Source organism: Castor canadensis, chromosome X (assembly GCF_047511655.1).
Source record: "Castor canadensis chromosome X, mCasCan1.hap1v2, whole genome shotgun sequence".
In the NCBI taxonomy this organism is placed as follows: Eukaryota; Metazoa; Chordata; class Mammalia; order Rodentia; family Castoridae; genus Castor; species Castor canadensis.
The window spans coordinates 81,791,518-81,816,148 of NC_133405.1; the positions used below are offsets into that span (position 1 = coordinate 81,791,518).

Here is a 24,631-nt window from a genome sequence, read left to right on the forward strand (position 1 = left end):
CCTAGCTACTCAGGCGGCAGAGATCAGGAGGATTGTGAAGCTGGCCTCTGGCAAATAGTTCAAGAGACACTATCTCTAAAATACCCAACACAAAACAGGGCTGGTGGAGTGGATCAAGTTGTAAGAGAGCCTGCCTAGCAAGTGTGTGGGTCCTGAGTTCAAATCTCAGTGCTGCCAGAAAAAAAAAGGAGAAACAAAAACAGGGTGTGGTGGTTCCCCGTTTGCAGCTTCAAGTCACTCTTTTGCCCTTTTCCTTTCTGAATCAGCAAAAGCCAACCAAGGCCAGCTTAGCCAGGGAGAGGTCAGAGGTTGCAGGAGAAAGAACTTCGACAAACACACAAGCCACCTCATCATTTACTGTAAAATCCTGTTTAATGTGTAACATTTCAGGCAGAGAGAGACCTTGGGGACTTCAGACAGGGGCAGCCCTGACCAACTCCCACTCCCATTTATCTGCCTGCTTCTCCCTCCTTAACTCCTTCTCCCCCAGACATTCCCTCCTTTTCCTTGGGGCAGGCAGCAAGCACTGTTCCTCCTTTTCTGGTGCTTGCTACCCTCCCTTCTCCACCCACATATCCCCAGCACTCCTCCTCCACTCTGCTTGCCCATATCCCTCCCCACTGGCATGACTCCAGAAATAGGGGATCTGACAGCCAGGGTTAAGATTAGTTTCATAATTGGAGACACTGTCAGAGCATCCCATCTCTTGTCCCCAGTGGTCCCAGGGAGAGGAAAGAGGAAGGGGTACAAGAGGCAACAAGAGCTGCCCACACCCCCAGTAACCTTGAGCACTGGTGCAGAGGTGGCCTCCAGCTCCTCACTCCTCCAGCTCCTCTGACAGTAGGCTATGGGAGGAAGGGAGGTAGGGAGGGAAGGAAGGTTTTGATGGAGTAATCCCTAGCAGGCAGAGGCCTGCTCACCAGCAGGGGAAAAGGAGGGGCAGGCCCAGGGCAGGGTGAGGGGCAGGATGGGAGGTTGCCTGGCCTGTGGCATCAGCAGGCTGAGCAGCGGTCGCTCTTCTCTGCCAGCCCAGCCCCGGTGCCAGGGCTTCGGCGCAGTATGTCTTTCAGGGAGCCATCCTGTTCGCTTAGCAGCTTGTTGATCTCATTCTGCTTGTACTCAGGTGACAGGCGGTGGGCAAAGCCCGAGCCCTTGCGGGAGGGCGGATTGGAGCGGCGCTGGGCCCTGCGGGCACAGGCCCGAACAATGAGGTATACCAGCTCGGCCAGGTTGAGGATAATGCAGATGCCAGAGGCCGCGAGCATAAAGACGGTGAAGACAGTTTTCTCGGTGGGGCGGGACACGAAGCAGTCCACTGTGTTGGGGCAGGGGTAAGCCTCACATTTAACCAGCCGCACCATGGCGTACCCAGGGTAGAGCAGATAAAAGACATACATGAAGACAGCCTCGAACAGTAGTCGGAATACCACGCTGATGACATAGGTCCACCATAGTGTCCCTGAGATGTGCACTTTGTGCCTCTTCACCTCTTCCAGGTGTAGGGGGTCCCCATGGCCCTCAAGACGCAGCATTTTCTTTTCTATGTGCTGTTGGTGAGCCACGTGCATGGCCACAAGGAGCGCTGGGGTGGACACTAAGATGAGCTGTAGGGACCATAGACGCACATGGGAAATGGGGAAAAAGTGGTCGTAGCAGACGCTGTTGCAACCAGGTTGGAGGGTATTGCAGATGAAGGAAGACTTCTCATCACCCCACACACTCTCTGCAGCCACCACCAGCACCATGATTCTGAAGATGAAGATGACCGACAGCCATACTCGACCAATGGCAGTAGAATGCCGATTCACGCCACTGAGCAAGGTGTACAAACCTGTCCAGTTCATCCTGCCTCATTCACACCTGCAAAACAGGGATGGGATGCAGGGTGTCAGAAGGCTGGAGCAGGAAGGTGAGCACCATAATGCTGCCCAATTCCCCCCCCTACACACACATGCAAGAGCCAGTGTCAGGAATGAAAGGATAGTCACAGCTTTCTGCATCACCCCCTCTCCCTTGCCAGCCTTTCCTCCCCCTCATTCACTTGACTTGACCTTCCTGAACCCATCCCCCTTCTTCACATTCATCCAGCATTCTTTCCGCTCCAGTCCCCTTCTTCATCAGGCCCATCTTGTTCTGCTATCAGCCATCCCTTCTGACTTCCCTCCGCCAGCGCCATAACTCCCTGACCTAGGCAAATCCAACAAAGTCATTACCTTGGGGAGCGCCTAACCTTGAGGCCACCCAGACAGGTCCCCTATGGTCTCATGTCTGTGTAGGGGGAGTGGTCCCTGGGTCCGCGCCTGCGTCCCAATTCATCACCGCCCGGTGCTGGGGAGTCATATGCTGCTTTATACCCAGTGTCTGTACAATGGGACCTTTGTGGGACTCTGAACAACGCCCTTTAGAATTCAGATCAAACGCCCTGACTTCCGCCCACCCTACACACAGAGCACTTGTGTCCCAATGCCGGACACCCAGCCTGCACCCACCTGTTCTGTGCCCGCCCGGTCCATCGCCGCACCCGCCCCATGGCCCCACCAGAAGAATGGCCATGGGGTGGGGGAGGGAGATAGAACATAGACAGGTGGACCTCAGGGGATCAGGAGGCTCTAGGTTGGAGCCTTCTCCAAGGCCCTATCAGAAACTTAGGATCAGCAGGATTTTTTCCTAGGCTTAGGCCCTCTCTAGGCTGTGGGAGAGCTAGAGAGGAGGAAACCGAACTGTTTATCAAGCCTAGAACTGCGCTAATCATTTTCTCATACATTGTTTCTTTTGACCCATTTAGTAAGTCTGTTACCCCATTTTCCTGATGAGGAAGGTGAAGCACAAATAAGGTACTCGGGCAAAGTCCCACAGCTACAAAGTGGGAGGGTAGGATAAAACGCAAGCGTCTGAATTAGAGGTCTGGGCTCTCACTGCAGCACACTCCTTGTACTTTTGCAGATGGTGTGAGCAAAAGAAAAAGGCAAGCTAATATAGGAAAACAGGAAAGAAAAGAAAGTAAAGATGAATGTCACCTGTAAAGGCACAAAAAGTGTAGAACCTGTCCAACTGTAAGCACATTCCAACTCCAGTGTCATAGAGCAAATCTTGACTAGCCCTCCTTGAGTTGCAAGAAAGGGAACCTCTTCAGGGGATGGCAGGTGGGCACATTAAGGACAAGCCAGGAGGAGAAAGCAGAAGGTCACCAAGCAAACAGCAAATTAGGAGATGGACTGAGCAAGTCACATAGCTTCGATTTGAATCCTGATTCTTTACCTGATACAACCTTGGGCTAGCACTGCAGTTCGCTGAGCCTGCTCACTCATTCATAAATGGGGCTAATACCCTATGGCGAGGTTCAGTGATGCAATCTGTAAAAGGTCTTAGCCCAGTTCCAGTTTCTTAGTTGGTGATAAGGGGGTTAAGAATTTCTCAGGAAGAAAAGTAATGCTGCTTTGAGGGGCTAATAAATGATCTTCCAAACCCGATGCTGCATTGTTGACCTATAGTATCTGCCTGTCGTAGAACAGACAGCCCCTTGGCTGCTCTGCCCCCAATATCAAGTGCATATTGTAACCTACTGCTTTCATGAACTTGCCAGTGGTTCTAGGGAGGAAATTCTCCCCACATCCCACCACTTCTGCCATTGAATTGCCAGGAGAATTGACCTAGAGGCAGGGAACTAGATGTGAGGAGTGCACCCCAAACTTGGACCTGAAGAAATGCAGCAAAATGCAGACACATTTCCTGCCCCCTAGGACATCTCCACAGCAGGGACCGTGGCTGCCAGAGGAAGCAATGTATTCACTTCTGGGTGGCCCTTTCTGTTGTGAAGGAAAGGAGCAGGGTAACAGCAACTAGAAAAGTTGGAGAGTAAGATAAAAAGGGGCATGACTCAAGTGGTAGAGCTCCTGCCTAGAAAAACTCAAGGCCCTCAATTCAAACCTCAGTACCACTAAAAGTAAATAAAATAAACTTTTTTTTTTCTGTATTGGGGTTTGAACTCAGGGCCTACACCTTGAGCCACTCCACCAGCCCTTTTTTGTGATGGGTTTTTCAACATAGGGTATCGCAAACTATTTGCCAGGGCTGGCTTCGAACTGTGATCCTCCTGATCTCGGCCTCCTGAGTAGCTAGGATTACCAGCTAGGTGCTGGTGACTCATGCCTATAATCATACCTACTCAGGAGGCCGAGATCAGGAGGATCACGATTTGAAGCCAGCCCGGGCAAATAGTTTGAGAGACCCTATCTCAAAAAAAACCTATCACAAAAAATGTTTGGCAGAGTGGCTCAAATGGTGAGAGCACCTGCCTAGCAAGCATAAGGCCCTGAGTTCAAATCCCACGGCTGCCAAAAAAAAAAAAAAAAGAAAAGGAAAAAGAAATAGATGGGCTATCGGGATGTAGGGATGTATTAGATTCTTCCTGCAGGTGGGGAGAGAACTGTTAAGAATAAGCATTTACTGAACATCTCCTCTGTGCCAGGCCCTCATGTATACACTGTCTCGTGATTCTCAGAACAACCCCATGAGGTAAAGTGTTGCTTTCATCCTTATGCCACAGAAGAGGAATCTGAGGCAAAGTAAGGTGAAAGGACTTGCCTATGGGTCATGCAGTTAGCAAGTGTCAGACCTGGGTTGTGAGCCAGGTCAAGCAGACTCTAGAGCTTATATTCCTTCTCATAGATTCTACTGCTTTTTCTTTTTTCTTTTTTGAAAGTGGGATTCAAAATTGCTCTGCCTTGGGATTGGTAGCATAGCTCAGGTAATAGAGCACCTGCCTGGCAAATGTGAGGCCCTGAATTCAAATTCTAGTACCACAAAAAAAAAAAAAAAAAAAAAAAGAGAAACCAAAACAGTCTTTCTTTCTTTTTTGGTTGTACTGAGGTTTGAACTCAGGGCCCTATGCTTGCTAAGCAGGTGCTCTACCACTTGAGCCATGCCTCCAGTTCTAGTCTGTCTTTTATTCTGTTTTTGTCTAGTCTCCCCTTTTCTATCTATCAATACTTCTTTTTCTCTCTTTCCTTCCAGGGTTTTCCATGGCCTTCTGATTTGGTCTGTTCTTTTCCTAACCTTTCTCAGGCTGCTTCCTCAAAGCCCAAAGCAAACCTTAGCTGTTCTTTTCTCTCTGCCCCTCAAGGGTGCTCCACAGCCATCCTGGCCACCCCTGAGTTTCTAGGTTCTCTGCCTCTTATTTTCTTCATTTCCCTGGGATATAGAAAGTAGCTCCTTTGGGTTCCTAAGAACCCTTGTGTGGGCACTGGGATTTCAATTTTTGCTTTCCCGTTGGAAGGCAAACTCATACCTATGTCAACATCAGTACCTCAAGGGTTGGATTTTCAAAACATCTAAGGGAGTGACCTGATTTTGAAATCCAAACTGTTTTCCTGACTTTGGGTTAAAGTCCAGGTATTGATAGGCTCCATGTTGTGTCAGGTGTGTGTTTTGTCCCCATGTTTAATTAGACAGGACTTCTTGGGCCAGATTTATTTTCCTTTGGCCTCAAAACCTTTGTACAAGCTGGATGCCGGTGGCTCACAACCATAATCCTAGCTACTCAGAGGCAGAGATCTGGAGGTTCGAGGTTCGAAGCCAGCCTGGTCAAGTAGTGAGACCCTATCTCGAAAAAACCCTTCACAAAAGGACTGGTGAAGTGGCTCAAGTTGTAGGCTCTGAGTTCAAAGCCCAGTACAGCAAAAAAAAAAAAAAGCTTTTGTACATTACTAGTGCTTTTGGTGGCTTCTCTTTTAAGGAGTTTGCATTCTGAGACCAGGCCCACAACTCAAAATCTGTACTTCCCTTGCCACTGGAATGTGCATACACACGCACACACAAACACACGCACATTCATTTCATCTGTCTCTCTTTTTGCCCTGTCCTTCCTTTCATCTACAGGGAAATCCTTGCATTTGGGGGGTTGGGGAACAGTGACCTGGCTGGGCTGGATGAGTTACATTCAGCCTCAGACTCCCTGCCCCCTCCCCCACTTCAAAGCAACCTATGGTCAGGAAGGGACTTTCTTTCCAATTTCCTTCTGAATTTTTGGCTGCCTTCATCAGTTTGGTGTGGCTAAGGCCAATTTCTTCCAGCTCTTTCTCTTCCCTTGCTTATCTTCTCTGCCTCCACCCTGTGGTTCTACAGTATCTCTGACATTGAATTAAGCCTCTCCACCCTGCCATATATGCTATGGCCAGGCTTGGTCACATCCAGTTTAGTTAATTCCATTTTTCTTTTTCCCTTTCCCTGCTGTGGTCTTTTCACAAAACTTCTGCTAACATCAGCTCCCTTATCACTGTTTGGATCATCTCCATGTATTCCTCCATCATCCACCTGACTTCCTATTGCTCTCTACTTGGGCCTATTATGACAGCCACCATCTGTGGAATACCTACTGTGTACTAGGAAGCCAACTCCATGAGCTGTTGGCTGGCTTCAATCCACAGACAAGGTACTGGCAGCTCAAAGAAATGGAGTAACTGTGCTGGGCGTCAGTGGCTCACACCTGTAATCCTAGCTACTCAGGAGGCAGAGATCAGGAAGATCCCAGTTCAAAACCAGCCCAGGGCAAATACTTCATGAGACCCTATCTTGAAAATACCCATCACAAAAAAGGTCTAGTGAAGTGGCTCAAAGTGTAGGCCCTGAGTTCAAACCCCAGTACCATACACAAAAAAATGGAGTTACTTATTGTCACATAGCTGGTAAACAAGTGCTGGAACTCAGGCTGGCAATCATACTGGCCCCTCACCCAAGCCTGGGTCCCTTCTTCATTGCTATGCTGTATCCCCATCTATACTCCTGTCCACTAAAGCTCCTCTGCTCTATAGTCTCTCTTCCCATCTCATTTTCTGTGATCATGCATTCTGCTTTGCCATTCCCAACAGCTGGAACAACTTTGAAACAGCTGGGGAGCACCCCTCCTTTAAATCCCCAAGCCATCAGTTACCCCAAGCTCTGCCTGCCTCCCTCAAGAAAGTAGAAATGCATGCTTCCATGTCCTTGGCCCTCTCGACTGGCTCTTGTCAGCCCTCGGAGGGCATTGCATTCATCCACCCTATGCCCCATGTTGGGTGCATGCCTGATTTGCCTTATAATCTGGGAAGGAAAACAGCATCTGGCATTGCCCAATGGTCCCACTGAACCCTAACCCTGCATAGCAGAAAATGTCTCTGAGAGGCAAACTTGGATACTTCCATCAAAGAAGTTCCTCAAGTCTTTCTTCCTGAGAATCTGACCCTATGGTGATGAGAATTCTTGACTGAGGAAAAAAAAAAGAGTAAGAGGAGAAGCAACTTGGAGCCCAGAAAGAGGACAAGAGCTGGAAGCTGTATAGAGAAGCTAAGCAAGCCTGGCACCTGGCAGGAGGGACCTCACCCTACCTGAGGGAAGCATGGAAGGGCCCCAAGTTGAATGCTGAGGGCAAGAGAAGACAAGACCCATACCTCTCCCCAGCCCCCAGTTTTGTACCTCCTCACCCCATGCCATACCAGCCCTCCTTAGCCCACCTCCCTCAGTGCCCAGACTCCTCACCTCCACTGCCACAACTTGCTGCTGCTGCCCTTTCCCAGGGAATGTCTGCAGGTGTGTCTGCCTTATGCTACTACGTAGTAGTGTCAGCCCAGCCCAGGGGAGGGACAATAAGCCCAGGACCGGAGCTAGAAATGGCCCACAGCCCAAGAGGAACCAAACATTAACCAGCCCCACCTCCTCCCACACACAACCATTAAACAAGATTGATCCCCTGAGCTCCCAGTGGGTTTGAAGCTATAGATCCCATAGCCTGGAGTTACTGCCCTGTTTCAGAGGAAGAGAGGTGTCATTGTCACCCACATACCCATGTGTGGCTTATTGGGGGACTCCTCCACATCCCTCGGCCTTCCCCTGTCCTTAGGTAGATCCACCATGTTGGCAAGTGGCAGAAGGGCTCCTGTACTGGGTGCCATTCCTTCCAGCTCCCAGCCTCTAAAACTGTATGGCAATGAGAAGGACAAAAGCCCTGGGTGATAACACCTGATATCAGGGTGGGGGGTGGCAGTGCTTCCTTCCTACCCATATGGCAGTACAGGGTGCCCTTTGGCTGGCTACTTATTGTCTATGTATCAAGTAGCTGGGGACAGACCCAAATATTTCCATTCACATCCCAGAACCCTAAAGCCTCCTGAAAAATTGTCTCCTATCCTTGGGGCCACTGCAGTTGAACTGCAAAGTGTATCATATGCAAGCAGTGAATCTTGGCAATCATATAGGTAAACAGAGAATGTCAACCATTAACTGAGGAATCTGTCTAGTTTCAAGGTCTCCACCACCAAGGATTTACTGAGGACCCTGCTAACTTTGCAGATTCAATGGCAGTGAAGAAAGAAATGAAGTCAGCAGAAAGCAGTCCCCTGCCTTCTGCAGTTCACTCCAGCTTGAGCTCACTTTCAGGAAGAAAACCAAAGCCTTGGCCTTCCTTGGCTGGGCCTGGGTATATGGATACATCACTAGATAAGTCTTTCTTGGACACCTACTGGGATCCAGTGTAGGGCTGTGCACTGGGGTCAGGGGGCAGAGGAGGGGAGAAAATCCCAACTGTTCTTAGGGAATTCTTTGGGCTGGGGTATGGCTCAGTGGTACAGGGCTTGTCTAGCCTTGGGTTCAATCCTGAGCACTGCAAACAAAGAAACTAACAAATGACAAAAAAGGAATTAACCAACTTCCTGAGGATATAAGACCAAGACTCGCCCTTCCCCTCCCTCCCGCAAGCCTGAGGGGTCTTGAGGTGACAACGCCTGCAAGCGCGACTCCAGAAGCAGGACAAGATGGACAAAAGGAGGCTCAGGTGACGGCGATTTTCATCCGAGATTGTCACAGAAGGAAAACGGAAAAAGTCCTCATCAGCTGATTTACATGAGTTTCAGATAAGAAAGATGTTAAAAGTAAAACCAGAGGATGCTCATGTTCATTCACCACTGTCCAAATTCAGAAGTTCAGAGTGCTGGGATCTCCCTTTGCAGGGGTGGAAAAGAAGCCTAAGAAATAAAGTCATCTCTCTAGACCATAAAAATAAAAAAGGTGTCCGTGGGATCCTGTCACTTCTAAGTCATCACCAAAAAGGCATCTCAAAGTTATGTTGATGAATATCCTATGGACGGATTTAGGAGTAAAATTCAGAAAGACCCTACCTAGGAATGATGCTAACTTATGTGATGCCAACAAGGTGCAATCAGACTCCTTGCCTTCGACATCTGTTGACAGCATAGAGACATGTCAAAAATTAGAACCTCTTCACCAAAGCCTTAATTTATCTGAAAAATACCCAAATTGGATATGTTGTCCGCAGGCGATGGAAGGTGTTTGGACTATTGCTGTGTGTTATAAAGAGCTAAGTATATTATAGTCAATGCCAACTATTCAATTATAGACATTTTTTAAAAAGTATTATTTTGGTGACTATTTTTTTTTTAAAAAGACATGGTAAGTTTATTTCAAATTAATTAACATTGTAAAACATGTTTCTGATTTCCAACATAATTAAAATGTTAAGGCTTCCATTTAATTGCTTTACAAAGTTAACAATAGGAAGATAATCAGTCTTTTTTATAAGTTTCTGTGAATCATGAAAAAGGTAAGGACCCAGTACTTTGATAACTTTTTATCATCATTTAAAAAATATTCTTGAACTAAGAATAAGTAATCATATTACTTAATAGATTTTTCTTTTTTTTTTTTTCATTTTTCTTTTATTATTCATATGTGCATACAAGGCTTGGTTCATTTCTCCCCCCTGCCCCCGCCCCCTCCCTTACCACCCACTCCGCCCCCTCCCTCTCCCCCCCACCCCCTCAATACCCAGCAGAAACTATTTTGCCCTTATCTCTAATTTTGTTGTAGAGAGAGTATAAGCAATAATAGGAAGGAACAAGGGGTTTTGCTGGTTGAGATAAGGATAGCTATACAGGGCATTGACTCACATTGATTTCCTGTGCGTGGGTGTTACCTTCTAGGTTAATTCTTTTTGATCTAACCTTTTCTCTAGTACCTGTTCCCCTTTTCCTATTGGCCTCAGTTGCTTTAAGGTATCTGCTTTAGTTTCTCTGCGTTAAGGGCAACAAATGCTAGCTAGTTTTTTAGGTGTCTTACCTATCCTCACCCCTCCCTTGTGTGCTCTCGCTTTTATCATGTGCTCATAGTCCAATCCCCTTGTTGTGTTTGCCCTTGATCTAATGTCCACATATGAGGGAGAACATACGATTTTTGGTTTTTTGAGCCAGGCTAACCTCACTCAGAATGATGTTCTCCAATTCCATCCATTTACCAGCGAATGATAACATTTCGTTCTTCTTCATGGCTGCATAAAATTCCATTGTGTATAGATACCACATTTTCTTAATCCATTCGTCAGTGCTGGGGCATCTTGGCTGTTTCCATAACTTGGCTATTGTGAATAGTGCCACAATAAACATGGATGTGCAGGTGCCTCTGGAGTAACAGTCTTTTGGGTATATCCCCAAGAGTGGTATTGCTGGATCAAATGGTAGACCGATGTCCAGCTTTTTAAGTAGCCTCCAAATTTTTTTCCAGAGTGGTTGTACTAGTCTACATCCCCACCAACAGTGTAAAAGGGTTCCTTTTTCCCCGCATCCTCGCCAACACCTGTTGTTGGTGGTGTTGCTGATGATGGCTATTCTAACAGGGGTGAGGTGGAATCTTAGCGTTTATTGCAGAAATAAACTGACAGTTAAGCACTGTTTGAAAGGGTAGTTTATAACTATGAGCAAGACTTCAATAATATGAAAATTTTTTAAAATTTTTATTGTTTTATTACTCATATGGGCATACAATGCTTGGGTCATTTCTCCCCCCTGCCCCCACCCCCAATAATATGAAAATTAAACTGAATTTCTAATTACTGTATATAAAAAAAAAAGACCAATACTCAAGAAATTGCTGTGTGTATTCAAATACATGATTCTGACATTGACTGCTGAGGAAGTTCAAAGAAAGGGAAGATGAGAATAAACTTAATCAGGGAAGGCTTCCTAGAGGATGTAAGGTTTGAATGGAAAAGTAAGATGGATAGGAGATGGAAATGAGAAGGGTAGAGCTAGCATTCCAAGAAGGAGGAACACTTTGAGTAAAGGCACAGAGTTGAAACGAGCAAGCATGTCCTGGGGATAGTAAGGAAGCAGGACAGTGTTGGGTGGCTGTGGAAGAAACTAAGCTAAGGGACTCAGACCACGGGAGACAAAAAAGTCAGATATGTAATCCTAACTACTCGGGAGGCAGAGATTAGGAGGATCCGGGTTCAAAGCCAAACCTGGGAAAATAGTTCAAGAGACCCTATCTAGAAAATACCCAGCAAAAAAAAGGGCTGGTGGAGTGGCTCAAGTGGTAGGGTTCCTATCCTGAATTCAAGTCCCAGTATTGAAAAAAAGTCAGATAGGGAATTCCTTTAGTGAGTATCTGGTAAATTTTGTGCAAGGCAAAACTGAGCCAGAATCCATGGGAGTGAAGGGTCAGGAATGGGGGTGGACCAGGCTGAATGCCATTCTTTGTTTACTTGGTGATTTCTACTGAGTACAGGTTGGAGTGGATGGAAAAGGACTAGCATTTCTTGAGTACTTAATGCAGGAAAGGAAATGACCAAAGTGCTTTAGCTAAAAGAATCCTATGAAATAGGCACTATTAATAGTCCTATGTTATGGGGGAATTAAGGCACACAGAGATTAAGTGACATAATTGACTTTGTTACTAAAGTAACAAAGCTGGATTTGAACCTAGGTAGTCTGGCTCCAGAACTGGTTTGCTAAGAAGCAAAGTTCTAAGCTAACAGGATGGATGAGACATACCCCTGAGTCACTACAATCAGGGACTGCCTCCTAAGAGCCACACATAGATAGGAGGTGCTAGGAGTAGTTCAGACTTAGGGAGAAGGGTAGGTTTCATGGAAAAGTCTGAGTTGGACTTGGGTTATAAAGGAGATAGAGGGCCAGGTGCCAGCAGCTCACGCCTGTAATCTTAGCTACTCAGGAGGCAGAGATGAGGCAGATCGCGGTTGAAGCCAGTCCAGGCAAATAGTTCCTCGAGACCTTATCTCGAAAAACCCTTTACAAAAAATAGGGCTGGTGGAGTGGCTAAAGGTGAAGGCCCTGAGTTCAAGTCCCAGTACCACAAAACAATTATAACAATAATAACATAAAATAAAAAATAAAGGAGATAGAGGGGCCAAACATTCCAGGTGGCAGGAAGCTGTGAGATGTGTTTAGAGAATGGTGGACAGACCTGTCTGACTAGAAGAGAGAGCTGCTATAGCGGAACTCCTGGGAAGGAAACTCCAGGTCAGTATTGGCGGGCACTCATTGTTCCTGGGAGTCTGGCAGGGTTTCTTTAAGGTGTTTGTAGTTCTTGGCCACAGGAAGTCTACCTGAGAAGTTTGTAACTGGGTAAGAGATACTGTTACTAGAATCGACTTGTCCATGGCCTGTTTACTGCTCTTGAGTACATCTTCTGGCTGGGGTGCTGCTGCTACTAGAGAGAGGAAAAGCCGTGAGTGAGGGGTGGGGGAGGGGAAAGATGGACTGGAAGAAGAGGAGGAAAGCGGCTACTGTGTACGATGTCAATCCATTTGCTCCTGAAAAGCAGCTGATTTAAGCTGCTACCTTGACTCCTAAGTAGACTTTCTCTTACAATGAATGCTTTGGTGCAATATTTAAACCTTTTCTATCAGCCTGCTTACTTCCTGAAATTTACTCAAGGAGATCTGCATTAAATTCTGACACATACAAGGTAAGAGGCCTACTGTCTCCAGCAAGGCTTAAACATCAGCCCAAACTAGGGGCCCTTCATTGTTGTTTCACCCAAGAGCAGGACAATGGACAGAGGAAACTGATCACATTACTCAGGAGCACCTCTTTTTTTTTTTTTTTTTTCATTTGAGGATTTGGGGTTTTTTTTAATAATAAATTTTTATTAGGATATATTCATTATACAGGGGAGAATTTGTAGTGACAATTCCAATTAGACTTATATTTGTACATTATTTACATTGCCCCCATTGTCTCTCCCCCTTGACCCCCCCCCAGGAACACATCTTTCTAGTGACATTGTCATAGTTCAGGGCTCTGGACTTCATGAACAGAATCAGTAGCCTGGTGAGAGCGAGCTCAGCCCAGTGGCATCATGGGAGCAAGGCCGCTGCCTCAGCAACAGCACTGCCTTGCATGTGGAGTCCATCATCCATCCTCTCCCTGGGCCTCATTACCAAACAAAATGTGGCATTCGGATGGCTTTGATCAATGAGACAGCATTGCTGTATGGCTCAGAAATCAAAAGGGACAGTTTCCAATATAAATGTTGCTTATGACACACAGGCAAAAATTTCCCAAATGGATCCATAGGATTAAGGAAACAGCTAATCCAGAAAATCTGCAGAACATTTCAAAGTCCCTATCCCGGCTCAGGCTGTGGAAGGTTATGCAAACCATTCCTAGTAAGGGTTGCTAGGGAAAGATGGAAGCAGTCATGTATTCATAATTGCTATTGTTTTTCACAAATCCTTTTCAAAAGGCCACACAATTATATGAATGAATCTGTGCTTCATGAATTCATATTCTTTTTTGTGGGGGGAGGGACTGGGGTTTGAACTCAGAGCTTTGTGCTTACAAAGCAAGCATTCTACTGCTTGAGCCACACCTCCAATCCATTTTGCTCTGGTTATTTTGGAGATGGGGGGTCTCTCGAACTATCTACCTGGGCTGGCCTTGAACAGAGTTCCTCCTGACCTTAGCCTCCCAAATAGTTAGGATTACAGGCATGAGCCACCAGTGCCCAGCAAATTCATATTCTTAGAACAGGTGGATGTAATTATCAATATTCTTCCAGAGAGGTTTCTGGAGAGCTGTGTGCTAGTCAGTTTTCTATCACTGTGACAAAATACATGAGGTAATCAACGTATGAGGAGAGATTTATTTTCACTCCCAGTTTCAGAGGTTTCAGTCCATGATCAATTGGCCTGCTGCTTTTAGGCTTGTGATGAGGCAACACATTAGGCAGATAGCACATGGAAGAGAAAAGGTGCTCACCTCAATGCAGCCAGGAAATGAAAAACACAGAAAAGGGTCAAGGTCCCATATCCCCTTTAAGGACACTTCCCCAATAACCTAACTTCCTTCTCTTAGGCCCCATGTCCTAAAGGTTCCATCACCTCCTAACAGTGCCACAGGCTAAGGACCAAGCCTTCAACATATGGGCCTCTGAGGGACACTTCAGATTCAAACTATAGCAAACTATACCAACAGAATGTGTCAGGCATATATCTTTTGCTCTGAGAACACTTAGGAGGAGTGTTATGGTTTGGATCTTGGTATTTTGTCACAATGACAAGGGTCTAATGCAAGTGGGGAACAACCAAAGTTATTTCAACCCCCCCCCCTCCAAGCCTAATTGCATAAAATATCCTAAAACCAGTCCTACACACTCAGCCCGTAGTGAAGCCTAAAAGTGAAGGGGTCCTTCCTGGAGGCCATAGATTTACCTAGAATGGGGGCCTTAGCAACATCATATCTATGCCTTCCATCTTGGAATTCATTTTGCCCTTGTTCTTGTGTTTTATGAAGATCTTAACTCCTGGAACTTGAAGAATGATATTATATTTTACTGATGTTTGATCATAGGATCAATGGAGACTATGTTTACAAAAGAATACAGAAGGTTCCCCATGTTTTTGCCAGACCTGGTAGCCAAGTGAAAAAAATTGAAATGGGAAATTGGAACTTTTTGCTCCTGTCATAATATTGCTCATATTTGGCCTCTACAGCTTTGTGTCCATGACTTGTTCTCTGTGCCTCTGAGGGTGTAGTAGCCAGTAGGACCTATGGAGTGACAGAAGAGTAGGAAGCTCCCAGATTGAATCCAATACTGGATTTTTACCCAAGAGAATGAGAGGTAGTGTGGCAGGGGTGAGGAATCAGAGAGAAGTACAGGTCAGAGCCAGAAAAATGGGGTCAAGTGTCAAGCTTGAAGGGTGAGGCGAAAATGACACAGAAGAATTTAGTTTACTCAGCTAATAGTCCAAGTTTGGCCAGTCAACCTGATAAGCTGACGTCCTGCCCATTAAGCTGTTAATAGTTAAATACATTGCCTTCCAATTTTCTTTCTTTATATACACATCCATCATCAAAACCTTATTACATATATGAGGATCTTTTTCCTTCCCATAGGATCCTCTTCCAGGTCTTCCAAGAAGAAATCTACTGGCTCATCATCCACTCCCTGAAACTGGTGCTCTAGTTAAACATGTAAACCATGCCCTAAGTAGAAGCCCTGGCTCACCAAACACCATGAATGCCTCATCCAGACTTCCCTTGCCTTAGTAATCACAAACACTACCTCTGCTCTTTCCACGAACCACCCCGCATTATCAGATCAATACCTAGGGCAGTGCCAGACCAATGGCAACACCTTGCAGACCTAGCTGACAAGCACTGATCATGGAAGGGATGATGGGCTTTCCAGGTAGGAAGCCCAGGAGGTTTTTCTCCTGCTCCACCTGCCCCAGTAACCTTGCGGTGAATTTGAGGACTAATTCCTAGGCCCATTCAGCTCTCTGAAACCATGAACTCCATTGTCCTCTGCCGGAAGCCCCCCAGCTCTCTATCCATGCACATCTGTCCATCCTATCAGGACCAGCGAGGCAGAGCATGTGGTTCCAGAGGCTCCTGGACAGATCCACCATGGAGGATTCCTGTATTTGGTCCAGGGACAAAACTGTGGGCCAGAGAGTCACCTATGAAAGTTTGAGTCCAACCTTAACTCCCACCCATAATGCCTTGTGCCTTCCATAGAGCCAACTCAGCTCCAGCCCCAGCCTATATACAGTGAGGCAGGATTAACTTAAGGGGAAGACAGAATAAAGCTCTGTACACCTTTTAAAAAAAATTTTTAGAGGGCTGGCAGAGTGACTCAAGCAGTAGAGTGCCTCCCTTGCCTGAGTTCAAATGCCAGTACCACCAAAAAAATTTTTTTTGAGCTGGGCACTGGTGGCTTAGGCCTGTCATCTTAGCTACTCAGGAGGCAGAGATCAGAAAGATCATGGTTTGAGGCCAGCAGGGGCAAAAAAAGTGAGACCCTATCTCAAAAATACCCAACACAAAAAAGGGCTGGTGAGGTGGCTGAAATGATAAAGCCTACCTAGCAAGCGTGAGGCCCTGAGTTCAAACTCCAGTACCACCAAAAAATTTAAGAAAATTTTCTTTGAGGCAGTGTCTCGTTATGCAGCCCAAACTGGCCTCAAATTTACAATCCTCCTATCTAGGCCTTCTGAATGATGGGATTATATGCACGTGACAGTATACCAGGTCCAGGTCTGTACACCTTCTTCTTCTTCTTTTTTTTTTTTTGGCAGTACTAGGGCTTGAACTCAGGGCCTACACCTCAAGCCACTTCACCAGCCCTTTTTTGATGTTTTTTTTTTTTAGCTAGGGTCTCATGAACTATTTGCTTGGGTTGGCTTCGAACCGCCTGATCTCTGCCTCCTGAGTAGCTAGGATTACAGGTGTGAGCCATTGGCAACCTGACTGTACACCTTCTTTAAACTGTTGTATCAGTCCCTGCTGACTCTGAGCACTACATAAAATGGGAGCTGTAATATATCCTCATCCTTTATGTGTATCTTCTAACCTTTCATTTTTTCATTCTTTCGTTCTTTCTTTCTTTCTTTGTGGTACTGGGGCTTGAACTCAGGGCCTTCACCTTGAGCCACTCCACCAGCCATATTTTTGTGAAGGGTTTTTCGAGATAGGGTCTCCTGAACTATTTGCCCGGGCAGGCTTTGAACTGTGATCCTCCTGATCTCTGCCTCCTGAGTAGCTAGGATTACAGGCGTGTGCCACAGGCGCCCGGCCTAACTAACCTATTCTCATTATCCTGTTCCTTGCTTGTGAATGGGACAATCCTGCTCCCAAGCTTCCAGGCCAAAGCATTGTCTCCCTTCTTCTGCCAGCCCCCACCGTCCCCCCTTGCTCTTTGATTGAAGGCTATGGTTTTCCTGTATGACTTCGATGCCCAGGCCTCCCCAGGTGAAAACCTCTTCTAGTTGGATGTCCTGCCCCCTACTCACCCCAGAAGCAGATACATCCAGAATAAGGATTCCACAGTCTATGGGGCATAAAGTAAGGGCTCCAGACCCTGTAAAGAGGCCTCCATTTTTGTTGTTTTCCTCCTAGAAAGGACAAAGATAATGGAACTGGCTCCCTGTCTCTGAGGAAATGGGTGTTCAGTGGCATTGGATTTGCCAGCATGAGGGCGCTTTGCAGAATGTCAAGCAGTTATTGATTTCTGCATCTGAGTGAGTGCTTTACAATAAACATAAAATGCTCTTTGCTCACATTTCACCTGAGTGTCAGGGCTGGGCTGAGCCACAGAATGCTCTGGCTTAGTCATGCGGAAACATTGTCTGCAGAACAGCTACACATATTGATATGGGAGCCCTTGCTGACCACATGACTCACAAGCACGTCCATTGCTACTTCATATCCATCACAAGCTTTTTGGGGGGCTCCTTCCTAAGGATTAGCCCCCCATGCTAAATGATGTGACTGCATATGCAGCTTTGGAGTGTTTTGCTCAGTTTTGGTGACAAGTTTGTCTATGAGCCTGGAAGAGTCATTTCTGTTGCGGCCTGAGTTGGGGGCCACTTCCAATTCCACACTCTGCTGTACCCCTTACACTAAAGTCCTTCATTACCTTTCTCTTTTCAGGATGCTCAAAACCACCATGGGATTCCCAAACTGGATGATAATTTTGGGCTTTTGACCTTTCTCTTTTCTCCCCTGCCCTCTGGCAGTACTAGGATTGAACTCAACAAGTGTGCTACCACTTCAGCTATGTCCTAAGCCCATTTTCTTTTTGGTGGCACTGGAGTTTGAACTCAGAGGGCCTCACGCTTGTTAGGCAAGTGCTCTTACCGCTTGAGCCACATTTGCCAGCCCTTTTTTTGTGTGTGTGTTGAGTATTTTTGAGATAGGGTCTCCTGAGCTATTTGCTTGGGGCTAACTTCAAACCATGATCCTCCTGATCTCTGCTTCCTGAGTAGCTAGGATTGCAGGCATGAGCCACTTTGCATGATCCCAGCCCATTTTGCTTTAGTTATTTTTCAGATATGGTCTGTGTTTTTGCCCAGGGCAAGCCTCAGACCTCGATCCTCCTACCTACGCCTTCCTAGTAGCTGGGATTATAGGTAAGACCCACCACATGTAGCTCCTCTCTTTTTCTTCTTAACCAAGTTTTTTCTAAAAGACACTTCTAGCCGGGTGCCGGTGACTCACGCCTGTAATCCTAGCTACTTATGAGGCAGAGATCAGTAGGATCGTGGTTCAAAGCCAGCCTGTGAGACCCTATCTTGAAAATACCCATCACAAAAAAGGCTGGTGGAGTGGCTCAATCCCCTGTACTGGAAAAAAAGAAAACACACTTCTACACTTTTGGGGGGGGCGGGGTTGGGACTGAAGTTTGAACTTAAGGCTTCCAACACTTGCGAAGCCAGCACTCTACCACGTGAGCCACACCTCCAATCCAACACTTCTACATTTGATGGGTACATTTCTTCATATTCCATTTACCCTTCAACTTTACTGCAACCTGGTTTCTGCCTCCACTACTCACTCTATTGAAACAGTTTTCAGCAAAGTTACCTTGTTGCCAAATCCAACCTACACCTTCAGAGTGAGATTTATTAGACCTCTCTGTGGCATTTGATAACTCCTTCCTTTTTGAAACTTTCTTATGCTTTGATTTTTTTTCTTTTTTTCTGTTTTTTGAGACAGGCTGGCCCTGAACTCACAATCCTTGTGCCTCAACCTCCAGAGTGCTAGGATTACAGGTGTATGCCACTATATCTGGCTTATTTTTTCCTTTTTTATATTAATTTTATGTTTGCCAATTATAAAGTAATGCCTGATCTTTATGGAAAAACTGGAAAATACAAAAAAATTCGTAAAGATGAAAATAAAAATAGTTTGGGCTGGTGGAGTGGCTTAGCAAGCGTGAGGCCCTGAGTTCAAATTCCAGTGTCACTAAAAATTAAATAAATAAAAAATAAAATTAGTCTGCAATAACCCCTAGAGATAATCATTACTAACAGGTGTGAAACCCTAAAATAATTTTTCTTTTTATTGGCAGTACTTTTTTTTGGGGGGTGGTACTGGAGTTTGAACTCAGGGTCTCAGGCTTGCTTAAAGTTATCTCCCAAAGAGAAACATACACAAATGCATTCAGAGCTGGGGATGGAGCTCAGTGGTAGAGCGCTTGCCTAGTCTGTGGCCCTGGATTCCATCCCCAGCATTGTAAAAGCAAAAACTAAAACCATTTGTCATCATATGATATATATTATTTTATATCCTGCTTTTTTCACTTGCCATTATAGCATGACCTTTTTTTTTTTTTTTTTTTTGCAGCTTGCGGGTTTGAACTCAGGGTCTCATGCATGCTAGAGGCTTGAACCACTCTGCCAGCCCTGTTTTGTGTTGGGTATTTTCAAGATAGAGTCTCTTGAACTATTTGCCTGGGCTGACATGGAACCTTGAGCCTCCTGGGCTGACATGGAACCTTGAGCCTCCTGATCTCTGCCTCTTGAGTAGCTAGGATTACAGGTGTGAGCCACCAGAGCCTGGCTCATGACCATTTTAGAATATCATTAAATATTCCTCCAAAACATGGTTTTTAGTGGCTGCATAGTTTCCTGTGATTTTTGTTTTGTTACACTTTTCTCTTCTGATCTCTCTATTATCTCTGACTGCTCCAGGCTTCTCTCTTACTGTGCCCCTTATGTGTTGAACTTTCCTCAGAGTTCCATTTTCTGTTTTCTGTTCTTATCTTTCAAAATCATCCTGAGCAGTCCCATCCACCCCCATGGCTTCAACTTTTTTTTTTTTACAGTACTGGGGTTTGAACTCAGAGTCTTGCACTTGTTAAGCAGATTCTCTACCATGCCCAAAGGCCCCTGTTTACTCTTTTTTGACATGGGATCTTGCTGGGTAGTCAAAGCTAGCCTTGGAGTAGAGATCCTCTTACCTCAGCCTTTTTTTTTTTTTTTGGTGGGACTGGAGTTTGAACTCAGCTTTGCACTAGCAAAGCAGGTGCTCTACACCTTGAGCCACTCCACCAGCCCTGTTTTGTGATGAGTTGTTTCAAGATAGGGTCTCATGAGCTATTTGCTTGCTTCGAACCGAGATCCTCCTGATCTCTGCCTCCTGAGTAGCTAGGATTATAGGCGCAAGCCACTGGCGCCTGGCTCAAATGATTGTTAATTATTACCAGTGCCCAGCTTGCCTCAGACACTTGAGTGCTAGGATTACAGGGGTGCATCACCACACTTGATTTTTTTCTTGTCTCACATTCTCTTTTCTTTATCCTTTTAAAATTTATTGTACTTTTGATTGACACTGTGTTAGTCAACTTTCTATTACTGCAACAAATACCTGAGATAAACCAACTCATAAAGAGGATAGGTTCATTTTGGTTTGGTTTCAGTCCATGACCATATGGTGTGGAGCATTATGGTGGGAATATGGCTGCAGCAGAGCACACCTCATGACTGAGAATGAAAGAGAGAGAGAGAGAGAGAGAGAGAGGGAGAGAGAAGATGAGGGGAGGGAAGGGGAGGGGAGAAGAGGGAAGGGGAGGGGAGGAGAGAGGAGGAGGGAGAAGGGAGGAGGGAGAAGGGAGGACAGAGGACAGAAGAGAAGGAGGGAGGGCAGAGAAGAGAGGAGAGAGGAGGGGAAAAAAGAAAGAGGAGAGGGGAGGAGGAAGGACAGAAGAGAGAGGAGAGGAGAGGAGGAAGGAAGGGAGAGGAGGAGAGGAGAAGGGAGGAGAGATGAGAAGGAGAAGGAGAGGACAGGAAGAGAGAGGGGAGAGGAGAGGAGGAAGGAGAGAAGAGAGAGGAGAGGAGAGAGGAGAGAGATCTCATCATTCCCTTCAAGCACATGTATTCAATGACCAGAAGACCTCCCACCAGTCCCCACCTCTTAAAGTTTCAGCTCTGCTAAACTGGAGAACACACCTATGGGCCTTTGAGGGAATATTTAAGATCCAAACTATAGCAGATGAATAACAATTGTACATATTTATGGAATATAATATGATGTTTAAATAAAAGTATACATTGTGTAATAATCAAATCAGGTTATATAATGTATTTGACACTTCATACATTTATCATTTCTTTATGGTGAGAACATTCAAAATCCTCTCCTCCTGCTATTTTGTTTTGTTTTGTTTTGTTTTGAGATGGGTCTTGCTATGTTGCCCATGCTGGTCTCGAACTTGTGAGCTCAAGTGATTCTCCCACCTCAGACTCCTGAGTAGCTGAGTCTGCAGGTATCTAGCTACTTTGAAATTTTAAAAAATTAATTGAAAAAAAAAGGAAAAGACAAATAAGAAGAAACAACCATAAATCTAAATTTCCAAATTACATAAAATAAAAAATATAATTATACTGTAACTATTCCATCCCATTCCAAATATGGTTTGTTACTTTTCAGAAGATTGGTATTTTTTAGTGCTGGGAGATGAAGCAGGGACCACTGAGCTACACCCCAGCCAGCTTAACACATGTATAAAGTTAGTTCTATTTACCTATACCTTTTGGGAAGCAGTTCTTTACCTGAACCCAGTACCTTAGATCCTACCTTAGCCATCCTGACAACAGTAGTTTTGCTTTTAGTTAACAATATATTATGAACAACTTTCCAAGGCAATATATATAAATCTACTCCACTACTTTAATTGATTAATATGTTTTAATTTGTACTTACTTATGGGCTTCAACTTCTTTCTTTTATTGTGCTAGGGGTTGGACCCAGGACCTCACACATAGTACCCAAGCACTCTACCACTGAGCTGCATCCCTGGGTCTTTTTATTTTATTTATTTATTTTTGGTGGTACTGGGGTTTGAACTCAGGGCCTCATGCTGGCTAGGCAGGTGCTCTACCACTTGAGCTGCTCCACGAGCACTTTATTTTATTCTTTGAGACAGGGTATCGCTAAGTTGCCCAGGCTTGGCCTCAAATTTGCAATCCTCCTGCCTCAGACTCCTGAGTAGCTAGGATTATAGGCATGCACTATACACCCGAGTGGCTTCAATTTCTTATATTACTAAATCAATCTGTATCTTTAGGCCAGACTTGTTTCCTGGTCTCTGAATATGATATCCATGTCATTTCTTCTGCTATCAGACCTGCTGTTCTTCCTGTGTTCCCTTAACACCATTTTTTTTGTGAACTGGGGTTTGAACTCAGGGCCTATACCTTGAGTTACTCCACCAGCCCCTTTTTGTGATGGGTTTTTTTGAGATAGGGTCTCATGAACTATTTTTCCAGGCTGGCTTCAAACTACGATCCTCCTGATCTCTGCCTCCTGAGTAGCTAGGATTACAGGCGTGAGCCACCAGTGCCCTGCTCCTTAACACCATTGAGTGGTATCATGTCCACCCAATTGCCCAAGTCAAGAATCTGGGGAGTCAGCATTACCTTCCCCCTTTTTCTCACCCTCCTACCACTCTATACTCAGTAAACAACTACATCCTATAGATTCCACCGCTTCGTTTTTCTTTTTGTTGAGACAAGGTCTTGCTATTTTGCCCAGGCTGCTTTTGAACTCCTGAGCTCAAGTGATCCTTCTGCCTCAGCCTGAGTAACTGGGATTACAGGGATGCCACCATACCTCCTCATTTCTTCTCTTCATATCTTAGGACTTCTTCCCTTCCTTTCTATTCCACTTCCACTGTCTTAGTAAGACAGTAGTAAGACAGTGACAGAGACTGCTGTCATCTTTTGTTTTTGATAATCTTCCAAGTGGATTAGTAAATATGCTTCCTCAGTGTCTGTTGGCTCCATTTAAGGCCTCTCCAATACATTCTCCAAACTTTCTTCAGAGCACTCTTTCTAGAGTATGTATCTGCTTCATGTCACTCCCTCGTTTGAAGTCCCTTATTGGCTTCTCACAGCCCTTAGGAGGAAACCTGCCCATAATACTATTTCCCCAGGCTGGAGGCATATCTCAAAGGGTCGAGCATTTGTCTAGCAAGTGCAAGGCCTTGGATTTAATCCCCAGTATCTCAAAAACAACAAGAAAAAACCATCGCAGCTCAGCTATTCTGTCCTTCAAAGACCAAAAAGTGGTGAGAAGTAGCTAATAGTCTTTTGACTTAAATTCAGGAGTCTAGGCTGAGTGTGTAGCTCAGTGGTACAGCTTGCCTAGGTAGAGCTCAAGGCCCGGGGTTCCACACTCAGCATTGGGTGGGGGTGTGTGGTGACACATACACATGTAATCCCAGTACTCAGGAGGCTGAGGCAGGAGAATCATGAGTTGAAAGCCAGCCTGGGCTACATAGCAAGACCTTGTTTCAACACTCCTCCCAACCAAAAAAATTTCAGGGGTTTAGTTTTTATTCCCTCCCCTTTCTCCTCTTCCTATATATCTTTCATAGCAGATAGTGATAGTGATAGAACTTATCACAGTTCACCATATTGTCTGTTTTTTGTGTGTCTCCTCCATTAGACAAAATACTTTTCTTTTTGGTGATACCGGAGGTTGAACTCAGGTCCTGGCACTTGCTAGTGCTCTACCACTTGAGCCACTCTGCCAGCCTGACCAAATACTTTTTTGGCAAGGGCCATTCATCTCTGTGTCAGTACCTGTGTATTTGGTACATAGTAGGTGTTTAGAATAAGTTTGATGAATGATGAATAAATGAGTAGATGTGGCCAATAAAGGACTTGAAGTCATTAAGCTGTCGGCATGAGACTGCTGTCATCTTTTGTTTTTGGCCATATGCCAGGCAGATTGAAATGATGTGCACAGCAGCCTGAGTGAAAGCTGTGTCCAGAATGGCCTGGAACAGACCATGGTACCGAGAGACCACAAAGGTGGGTCACACATGACAACCGCTTGGCCTGCTTCACCCACCACATTATCTACTTTTCCAAGGGAAATGATCCAGGGTACTCAGTCAATAATCCCTTTCCAGGGAAAGACAAATTTCTGAGTTCTCCTTTTATGAATGGCTCCAAGGAGCTTCTGCTTCTACCTCTGCCTCTCCCCAGCTATCTGTAATCTAATAAATGCGGATTATGGGACTGCATCAACCTCAGCTTATTATAAGAATGTGTGGATGCTGGGTGGGGTGGCACACACCTATAATCTCAGCACTTGGGAGCCTGACACAGAAGGATTTCGAGTTCAAGGCCAGCCTGAGCTACAGAGAGTTCCAGGCAAGCCTGGGTTACATAGCAAAACCTGGTCTCACAAAACAAAAACAGAAAGTGTGGTTAATTAAGAACCTTATCTGAGCTGGGCACTGGTGGCTCAGGCCTGTAATCCTAGCTACTCAGGAGGCAGAGATCAGGAGCATCTCTGTTCAAAGCCAGGCTGGGCAAATACTTCGAGAGACCCTATCTTGGAAATACCTAACACAAAAAGGGCTATGGAGTGGCTCAAGGTCTACACCTTGAGTTCAAACCCCAGTACCAAAAAAAAAAAAAAAAAGAATCTTATCTGAGCTGGGCATGGAGGTATGTGTTTATAATCCAGGCACTTAGAAGGCTAAGGCAGGAGGATCGCAAGTTCGAGGCCAGCCTGGGCTACATAGTGAGTTCTAGGCCAGCCTGGAC

The 24,631-nt window shown here is 45.5% G+C and overlaps 1 protein-coding gene and 1 pseudogene across 2 annotated transcripts; one reads left to right on the forward strand and one right to left on the reverse strand.

Moving 5' to 3' along the window:
* Positions 1 to 353: 353 nt before the first annotated feature.
* Positions 354 to 7,655, reverse strand: Gjb1 (gap junction protein beta 1). Of its 2 annotated transcripts, none has more exons than XM_074062531.1 (2): positions 7,513 to 7,655; positions 354 to 1,860 (listed from the first exon to the last, which is right to left on the reverse strand). In XM_074062531.1, exon 2 carries the CDS (start codon positions 1,842 to 1,844, stop codon positions 993 to 995), a length of 852 nt encoding a protein of 283 aa, XP_073918632.1. In that variant the 5' UTR covers positions 1,845 to 1,860; positions 7,513 to 7,655; the 3' UTR covers positions 354 to 992. The 2 variants fall into 2 exon arrangements, with proteins under 2 accessions (XP_073918632.1, XP_073918633.1); XM_074062532.1 differs by lacking the exon at positions 7,513 to 7,655 and adding an exon at positions 2,214 to 2,366.
* Positions 7,656 to 8,008: 353 nt separating this feature from the next.
* On the forward strand, positions 8,009 to 9,361 carry LOC141419465 (sentrin-specific protease 7-like; annotated as a pseudogene).
* The last annotated feature ends 15,270 nt before the right edge of the window (positions 9,362 to 24,631 follow it).